General features: G+C 35.6%; 1 protein-coding gene across 1 annotated transcript; it reads right to left on the bottom strand.

Moving 5' to 3' along the window:
- Positions 1 to 5,167: 5,167 nt before the first annotated feature.
- Positions 5,168 to 8,096, bottom strand: LOC113092644 (potassium channel subfamily K member 16-like). The gene is made up of 5 exons (XM_026258310.1): positions 7,815 to 8,096; positions 7,263 to 7,377; positions 6,992 to 7,158; positions 6,660 to 6,828; positions 5,168 to 5,506 (listed from the first exon to the last, which is right to left on the bottom strand). Exons 1-5 carry the CDS (start codon positions 8,046 to 8,048, stop codon positions 5,310 to 5,312), a joined length of 882 nt encoding a protein of 293 aa, XP_026114095.1. The 5' UTR covers positions 8,049 to 8,096; the 3' UTR covers positions 5,168 to 5,309.
- Between the last annotated feature and the right edge of the window lie 2,224 nt (positions 8,097 to 10,320).

Raw genomic sequence — 10,320 nt, forward strand, 5'->3', positions numbered from 1 at the left:
ATGGTACGTATACTAAGTATGTCTGAACTAGGTCTGTCACCTTACAAGTACCTTATGACACAACGCCTGAAATATATGTTGTCTCAATGTACGTCGCCTTACATGATGCCTGATATATATACGTGTGCTGTGTTAGAAATGCCATACTAACATACTACTACTACTATACCTGCAGGTGTTGCTGTTGGACAGTGTTATTTCTGCTTCCTTTGCTGCTCTTTTGTGATCGTAGCTCCGTGTAGCTTTGTTTTTCTGTAGAATCTCTTTCTTACTATCACTCTCTGTTGTTTAAAGTGATAAAATATAACTTAATTCCCACCATATTTCTGATATTATCTATCAATCTAGTCTGATTAATTTGATTGTTAGCTTTTATTCTAAATCTGAGAGTACAATGCACCTGCATTGCATTAGCATTCAGTAGCTTGTCATTTGTGTTTCCATTTGTGCCTATCGCTGTTTTCTTTTCTTTCTCCTATCCTCTCTCTTGCTACTCTCTCGCTCCGGTTTTCCACAAATTCATCTAACAACTGTGGTAAGAATCTTTCATCAAGAACGGTGAGTAATGGCTTCTGCTGCTATTGTTATTTGGACCGCTTGCCACATGTATAGAATCCCTTGTCTCTGTTGGCGACGAGGGATTCACATGTGATAAATGCAGGGTGAATAGTTAGGCTGACAGAAAAGATTTCAGAATTAGAGACACGCATCCAAACTTTAATTGAGGACAGTAAGAATGTGAGGGCTCTAGATATGGCATTGGATGCATCTAGCTCAGGGAGTCCTGTACATTGTTCGATTCCGGCAACAGACCCATCGCAGCATGGCAACTGGGTTAGAGCTGAAGATCTTTGCCCGAACCCGATGGGACCCGACGGGTTCGGGCTTAATTTATATCATCTTACGCGGGCTCGGGCCAGGCTTGGGCTTGCGCTCCGGAGGGATACGAGCGGTCATTTAATGTATTGTGATTAGTGCGAGAAAGATGCGAAAATGGGTGAGTAGGTGTAATGGAGGCTTGCCTATAAACATGTTTATGTTCTCTGTTTCAGTCCCACCTGAGTAGACTTGCTCTCCTGTGCCGCTGTGGTGGTCCTCTGTCCCATCTGCTCGGCTGTGGTGGTCCTCTGCACTGCCTTGGTGGGCTTCTGTCCCATCTGCTCAGCTATGTTGGTCCTTTGCTTCACCCTGGTGGGCTTCTGTCCCGTCTTCTCGGCTGTGGTGCTCCTCTGCTCCACCCTGGTGGGCTTCTGTCCCGTCTTCTCGGCTGTGGTGGTCCTCTGCTCTGTCCTGGTGGGCTTCTGTCCCATCTTCTTGGTTGTGGTGGTCCTCTACTCCGCCCTGGTGGGCTCCAGCTCCACCTGCTCCACTCTGGTGGGCTCCCACACCACCTGCTCTCCCTTGGTGGACCCCTGTTCCCAAGTTAGGCCCACGGCGGGCCCATGTTTTCCCGAGTTAGGCCCAGGAGGGGCTCCTGTTTTCCCAAGTTAGGCCCAGGAAGGTCTCCTGTTTTCCCAAGTTAGGCCCAGGAAGGTCTCCTGTTTCCCAGAGTTAGGCACAGGAAGGGCTCCTGTTTTCCTGAGTTAGGCCCAGGAAGGGCTCCTGTTTTTCGAGTTAGGCCCCGGTCCCAGCCCCTCATCTTCCACATGGACCTGTCCCTCCATCCCTCCCCAATATAGGCAATATATCATTGTTTACTAGAATGAATCCTTAATGAATCCTTTGTAAAAAGCATGGTAAGTACATTTCTTTGTGAGGTAACAACCTCAGCAACTTTGCTGAATTAATGTTTTGTCATGTGACAACACTTGAGCATGCTACTCTGAAACTTTTATTGTTTATTGTATACAGTTTCACAAAGTATTCTTTAAAAAATAGAAGGCAGTATACACTGTGTACTGGGCAGTATGCAGTAAGCAAGTAGTCAATTTCGAACACAGCGGTCGTCTCAGTGTACATCCCCTTAATGACACCTGATATATACGTCATCTCTTTTGTACGTTGCCCTTAACGAAATGTAATGTTTCCATTACAGTAGATGTATTTGTAATAGGTTATAACTTTTATTTAGTTATTATTTCCCAAAAAGTGGCAGTAGTGCATAATTACTGCATAATATAGTCTATTTTGATAACTTCTGTTTAGCGGTTAAGTTGGTGTTGAAGTGAAGTACAGCACATTATTGTTCATTTTGCTTGGATGCTACAAAAAGTACGGAAACACTAAGAGGCTATGCATGATCTTTGAATGAATGACATTTCTTTTTTGTTTCCTTGTGATCTCAACCTAAAAGAGTGTAATTTTAACAGAAATAAAGTTGTATTTATATTATATATTCATTAGACATTCGATTTTCAACATTAAATGGCAGTGAGAACAAAGTCTTCTGAGCAAACATGCTTATGTTTATGAATTTATAATATTTGGGATGCTAATCAGCCATTTTAACTAAAAGATGGAGGCTGTGACATTAATGTTGTCCACTAGATGGAGCAACAGGATTATAAGCATAATAGTTTTTTTCGAGAAGTTTTCATCCTTGTAAATTGAAATAAACGAGGTGATCTACTTCATTTGCATAACTATGGTGCACTGACAGTATAGTTTTATATAATTAGAGAACATAGGAAACATAGGATGAAATTTATATTTATCATTATAGACCTCAATAAGACATAAAACATCCAGACAATGTTTTTTTTTTTTTTTCTTTTTTTTTTTTTTTGCAGAACTCAAGATAACTTTGGAGTTAAGTACACAGAAGCCTACTTGTGTGAGGAGGAGGAGGTGTTCTCAACTTCTTCAGTAGAGAGGGAAAGATGGGTTTAAGGTGAGTAAACTTCAGAATTCTATCAAGTTATCTTTTGTTTTACTAAGACTAACATAATGTTTGTTTTTGTATATGTTTAATCCAGAGACAAGATAACTTCATTCTTTTGAGAATGATGCAAGTTATTTTTTTTAATCTTTCTGTTATGTTCTGCCTGTTTTATTCACATTTTGATGCAACAACAGTATGATTATATGTTCATATTTTATTGAAACCATTGATGTCCCTTTTTTCTTTGCAGAACTTAAGCTAACTTTGGAGTTAAGTACACAGAAGCCTGCTCGTGTGAGGAGGCAGTTTACTCAGCTTTAAGGCAATTCAAATTCATAATTTCATATTATCAGTTATCAGTTGTTGTAAGGCAATATTAAATATATTTATTTGTGTTCCAAAAATGAGCACCACGAAGAGAGTAAATTATGACCATTTAAATTTTTTGGTGAACTAACTCTTTGAAGAGCAGCACTCCACGTACATGAACATTTGTGAGGTATGTGAATGTCATGTCTGTTTTAATGTTTCAGTAAAGTAGCTTTCTGAAAGCAATATATTTATTCAAACAATATTACATGCCCTCACACAAGTGCTGCAATTATAGCCTTCAAGAGCGCTGTGGTAGACAGAGACATTAAACAACAACACAAAGTGTTGAAACTTTAAAACAGATTATTTACTTATCCTTAGAGATGTGAAACACCTCTATCTGAAAATGAATAGTTTGATTAAATGTTTTCTTTTTTCAAATGTGTTTCTCTTTTTAGGCCACTGACGAAGAGCAGGCGGTGACTTGGATGAATGTTGTTCAAAGAGGAAAATTTCCTTTCCCCTAAACTGATGAACCAGTGGTTTTAATGTGCTGGATGGGGATTCTTCATCAATTATGCTAAAGAGATCATGAAAGTTGACAGTGATGCATGATCTGTATTCATGGAACATGAAACGAACTGTAATTGTATAATTTGTAAAAACAATGTTAAATGCATGGTCTGTGTTTAGTAGAAATGGAGTTTGTAATGTCATTTATACACATGCTCACATTCTTTCACACATGTCTGTTAAATGTTATAATATCAGTGTTAATGTTGTGGTTTATTTTCAAGCTAGAATAGTAGGTAAAGAACTAATTGTACATTTACATTGTACATTTGTATAAAAGTGTTTTCGTATATTTTTATACAATATATATACAATTTAACAAAGTCCAATTTGATCTTAAAGTTATATTCAACAAATGTTCAGTGCTTTATTTATGAACTCTATAGCTGTTAATGCCATACTTTTCTTGCATTTCTTCTTACATGCATGAAACTTTTTGACTTTTCTTTTGTTTTTATTAAATATTAATCTTTTGATAGTTATTATTTGTGTGTAAAAGTGATTTTTAAAATGAACAAGATTTGTAGGTTTAATGCTCAGTTTGGGTTCATAATTTTAGCCTAGCAATAAAGTGTTTCCCACAGCCTTACACTCAATTAGTGGCGGCACTACGCAAGTTTATTTTCTGCCAGCAGGAGAATCTCCGGTAACGGCTGCAAAGCGGCGCTGAACTCATAAACGCTGCCTTATCAAGCATTACATGCAAAATGAAATTGAACATTTTCTAAATACAGTCGATTTCCTTCTGAAATAAAGTGATAAAAAACCCTGGTGTTTGAAACCCTGCAATGTAGTAATTTTAAACCACAAAAAAAGCAACCCTAACCCAACTGGCTGGGTTAAAATAACCCAACGTTGGGTTCGTCCCTTTTTGACCCAACACTGGGTTGCCAAAATAACCCAAATTGGGTTGTTTTCAACCCAGCAGATGTTAGAGTGCATATCAATAGGTAAGCAATCAATTGTCTTCTTTCTGGAATCAGAAAATCCCTTAAAAACAGACCTTCCCTTAAAGTCACTATATGTGTATAACTCACACTCAAACAAAGATACCATCAAAATTATTCACTGGTGTTCTAGTTTGATATCACTGAAATATATTGATTAAGAAAGATCTGAAAATATGTAATATTACCAATGTATGAAATAATGGTGTTAATAATAAGAGATAATAATAATAATAATAATAATAATAATAATAATAATAATAATAATAATAATAAAAAATAAATAAACTTAAATTAATTCCTTCACTGTTGTGAGTGTAACATGCCTGGTGATTAGTAGTGTGACATAAATTATTTTTAAGTGAATGGAGAAAGATTTTCAAGCCAAACATTGCCAGTGGGACAAGTGATGCTCAAATGTCATTATTGTCAAATCAAAACATAATAAAAACATTTAACTCAGTTTTTAGAAGCAACTTGTTTACATTTTATTGATTAATTTGAAGGATACTTTAAACATTGAGTATTTAGCTTAATGATTAACCATATATTGTTTAATGATAAGTAGATACAGCATTATTCATACACCAAACACCCTCCTGTTTTGTCGTACAACTGTAAAATTATTTTTTTCATGTTTCATTTTTCTTCCCCTTTCAGTCCTTTTCTGGCTGTTCTTTGGACTCCTCCACTTGTGTTTGTGCATTCTGTCTTCCTCTCATGTAAACATTCACACTCTCCAGTAAATCAATGGAGTGATTGATCAGAAGAGCGAGCCAAGCCAGGCCAAAGAATATCCAGGCTGCTATCAGACAACCGTACCACTCAGGGTAGTGTATCGCTGGGTTTCGGTCTGGCAGAGAAAACAGTGATGTAAAGAAATAATTATCAGGGTTGGGTTGATATAATTTGAATCAAATTGGATTTGGAAATGGATGTAATGTAATTTCAAGATCATACATTTACTGGTAACACTTTACACTCTATTAGTCAATGTTAATTAATGTATTGCAACACACAACATGTCAGGATTGGACCTGTTTTGTCATATGTTTCAGTTCCTGTTTTGCCTTATTTGGTCTGTTTCCTGTCCTTGTTTAGTCTGATTGTTTGTTGATTCCATACACCTGTGTTCCCCATTAACCTGCCTTTTTATAAGCCCATGTCCTTTCTGTTCACTTTTGTCAGGTATACCAGTTACCAGTTCCATATGTGTGTCTTACCCCAGTTCACCCTGTTGGATTTACTCCTGTGTTGGATTAATAAAGACTATTTGGATTATCCTCGGCACCGTGTTCCTTCCAGAAGCATAGTGTGACACAACAAGGGAATTTGATTGATCCAACATAAGTTTTGCATGAAAACAAATAATGACTACAACACTTTTGACTCAGTATGCCTATTTACTGTATGCCTATTACAATATGACTATTTGCACTCTCATTATACCCTTAATGCATATGTAAGTAAATGAGTATTATTTTTATTTATTTAGCTCTGTTTTGAAGATTTTCTGGGTGTTTCACCATATCTTGTAAAAAAACTATATATATTATTACATTTAGTGTGTTAAATATATTATTAAATGCTATGCATACAACATCAATACAAATGTATTTCTACTGGCTTAAATACATGTTACATTTTAATTACAATTCTGCATCTTACTTGCTATCTCAATTCAGTATTCAAATTCAGGAAAATTCCAAATAAATTTTGAATGACACACAACCCAAGCTGTGATGTCACTTCCTTACTAGAATAACTACATAAAAGAATAATTACAAAATGTGAAGAACCTCAGAGGATTAAAGGTAAAACAAAGAAGACTTGTAATTAGACTATGTAATTAATACACACATACACAGCTAAATAGTCCATATCTAATAACCAGGGTGTGAACACATAAGCATCATTATAAAGGTACATGATGACAATAAAAAATAGTGACGTATAAAAGTTAAAGTATAAATAGTTTGCTCATCTTTGTATGTGTAGATTCCTACCTGCAACATAATCTCCGAATCCAACAGTGCTGAGTGTTATGAAGCAGTAATAAATGGCTTCAGCGTAACTCCATCCCTCATACTCTTTAAAAAGCAGCATAGGAACCACAAAGTACAGAAATGCTGAGCTCACAAATGATATGCTGTGAATGGATATTCGTACACATTTCTGTCAGAAGGAATAGAATCATGTGTACAGTGTGTATGCACATAATGGTAAAGCATACTAATTCATAGTTTTATTGCTGATCACATTCATGCATTCATTCATTCATTCATTCAAACCCACACATCATCTTTATTGATTACTGTAAAATAGGTTTAATTCTCACCCCTCTATCAATTTTTTTCTCCAGAAAATCACAAAAATTCCTTTCAATGGCCAGCATGTATTTTCCGACTCTATTTAAGACCACTACATTCAGGGGAATGCCAAAAAGTGCAAACAACACACAGAAGATTTGACCAGCTGCCGTCATTGGAATTATATTCCCATAGCCTGTAAAAAGATGAAAACTCTATATAATATCTACCCATCTGTATAGATGCCACACAATAGCATTGGACTGTCAAGTTCAATGAGTTAAGAGTTCCATCCCTCACCAATAGTTGTGACCACAGTTGCCGCAAACACAGATGAGCTGGTAAATTTCCAGAAGCCATCTGCAGTGTCATTGCTGTCTGGACTCAAGCCACTCAAGGAAGCAGCTTTTATCATCTTTAAAACAGTAATAACAATCAATAAAGTCCTATTTGTAATGCATGAAATGAAATAAAAACAGTGTGCACATGTAAATGACATATAACAGTTGTTCTCTTTTAAAATTCTTTTGTCAAGTTTTATTGTAATTATTATTATTATCTACTTGAGCAGAAAAAGGCCATTTCATTTAAAAAAGAGCTAAAATAATGATGTCAATAATTTCAACAATAGACCATTCTATAGACAAAGATAATTCTATGTAAAATTAAATTTAATTATAATATATAATATATTGTTTTAATTTTATTAGTTTTTTACCAAAATCAGTTTATATAAATGAATGAAAATGGCTTCACAGATAGATAGATAGATAGATAGATATATAGATAGATAGAGAGATAGATAGATAGATAGATAGATAGATGTGTGCTAAATCTACTCTCCAGTCTTACCTGTGCTAGTTCTCGGATCCCATTCTGACCCACACATGGGTAGTTCTCAAGTAGTTTCATTCTTTTCTCTTTAAGGAGATCAGTCTGTTGCAAAACATACCATCCTTCTAGTTTCCAGAAAATCAGCCCTCCAACAAGGACATAGGCTACATAAATTATTCCAAGGAACAGGATAGAAGGGAACCGAGACACGCAGAGAAATTGGCATAACTTTCCAGAAGAAATGGGAAGCATGGTTCCTTTGGTAACCTGGCTCACCTGTCTACCGATGCAGCTGCAGGATCGTGCTACTGGGTGTGGATTTACTCTGTTTATGTGACAGTCAAATCACTCCCCTGTGTAATGAATGCCAGAATCAGACCTTATGACCTGGCATGCAAATGTTGATTTAAGAAGAGCAGAAGACACAGTGAGTTAGGAGTTAAAGAGGGGGAATGAAGTGGTTAGAAGCTCAAGTCAGTGCTCTTTGCCAATGGTTTCATGTTCTTGTATAAAAACGTATCTTTTCCACTTAAATACTATAATTGTTATTATTATTACTTACATAAATCAATTACTTTAAAATGTCAATATACTCTGGTTAAACATTTATTAACTATAACTTTTATTATAGTTACGTTTATTCTAACTATACATTCATGGGTGCAAGTTAAAATAAATGTAACAAGATGTGTGCATAAAATAGATGTATGTTAGGATAAACATTTGTAATATGTGTTTTAATATTAGATATACAATCAATAAAATATACCATTTACAATTAAAAAAAAGAAAATAAAAAAAACCTCATATATAATCTCAATCAATAAATAATAAAATAATGTAGCAATTGTATAGTTTTTATTTTTATTTTTCTTGACTATCCAAATGGAGAGTCAAGAGACGGTTGGCTGCTAACTATTCATCTCCAATAATTTTGCTACTAATTTTAATGCAGTTTGAAAGATATTTAAGATGAGTGACTTATTGCCTGTATATACTGAAATATATTATTATTTATTATCAATTAACATTTACTAATATATTCAGTGCCAAGCTTGTTAATAAAATTATGTTTTATTCATTTGTCTAAAACTTGGAAATGACTGGTCATGATTTTACATTATAAAGTCTTAAATCTTAAATCTAAAATGTTAGATTAAAACAACATTATAAATAACCATGTTATTTTATATAATACTTTTATGGTCTTATAATAATTATACACGTGATCTGTACCGTACTGATTGCATGGATAAAGAAAGCAAAGAAAGGCCAGTTTATGCCTGTTCAATCTGATAAAAGAAAGTGTTGCTCCCTTATGCAAATTACTGCTCAAAATCTCATTGCTCAAGCAAATCTATTCATAGTCATGCAAAACAGTGCATCATAAAACAAAAATGAGCAGATCTTAGTCTTAAGACTTTTGAGCAAAGAAATTTCAATTTTTAGCAAAAATTATTAACATTTGTTTAATAAGTGCAATTATTTTCTGGGAAACGCACGTCGAATGTAATTCCAGGCAGCTCTCCTGACCACATTAAAATTCTATATCACTTCGCATAGTAAAGCTGTAATAACTGAAATTGCAGGACTACCAAAAACAACAACATGACAGACGATTTTCCGAAAGTAAATACACATGACATTTCTCACTAGCGAGGTAATAATAATTCACAATGGCAAGTGGAATTATTAGAAAAATAATGCACACTAATTCCATTTGCATTCTCCCAATAGAGGCTCTCACCCATTTTGTGAGAACCCTTGGTATTTCTAATTTCTATTTCCTAATTGTCTGAGTGGTCTGTTAGATTTATATTCAGTGAGCATATCTGCAATGTATCTAGGTCCTAATCATTGAGTGATTTAGAAACGAGTAAAAGTACCAGTTACATTTAGTTTTTTTTTTAAGGTAGTCAGTGTTAGGATATTCAGAATTCTGACTTGTGCGACTCTTTTTTGGGTCGGTCCGATTTTCAACATTGTCGTGCGCCGTTTGTCCTGCAGTGTTCGTGCAGTCTACAAGGGGAAACGAGAGGGGATTAACCTCTCCCGACCGGCAATTGGTTGTTCGGATGGATTTCTGACATGTCAGAAATTTTAGTATCTCTCTTTGAAGCAGGGCTACAAACCGATTTTCTGCGTTTCCCTCACTGCGCATGTGTGAAACAATAAACAAAACCATGGCGACACGGCATGTAGTGCGGACTGAAGTGATGGAGGGAAAACTTGTGGAGTTATGGCAGCAACATGTCAGCCTTTTTGACGTGTCATCGTCAACTTACCATGACCGGAATGCCAGAGAGAAAAGTTGGGAGGATATAGCTGCTGAACTGAACTTTTTTTTTTGGACGTTTCAGCACACAGAATTGCACATATCACCAAAGCAGTGCATTTATCCCGGGAAAGCATGTTTATTCTGAAACAGCCACAAACATCCGCGTTCTGAGGTATCATACGTGTTGATTCCCCTCTTATAGTGTGAGCAGTCAAATCGCAACTCGACGATCGGACCGTACAGTGA

Source organism: Carassius auratus, unplaced genomic scaffold, assembly GCF_003368295.1.
Source record: "Carassius auratus strain Wakin unplaced genomic scaffold, ASM336829v1 scaf_tig00214713, whole genome shotgun sequence".
Classification (NCBI taxonomy): Eukaryota; Metazoa; Chordata; class Actinopteri; order Cypriniformes; family Cyprinidae; genus Carassius; species Carassius auratus.

Coding starts and splice junctions, on each gene's coding strand:
- LOC113092644 (XM_026258310.1), bottom strand. CDS start 8,048: ATGCTTCCCATTTCTTCTGGAAAGTTATGCCAATTTCTCTGCGTGTCT. Junction 7,378..7,814: donor GGATCCGAGAACTAGCACAG/GTAAGACTGGAG, acceptor ACTGTTTTAAAG/ATGATAAAAGCTGCTTCCTT. Junction 5,507..6,659: donor ATTCGGAGATTATGTTGCAG/GTAGGAATCTAC, acceptor TTTCTCTGCCAG/ACCGAAACCCAGCGATACAC.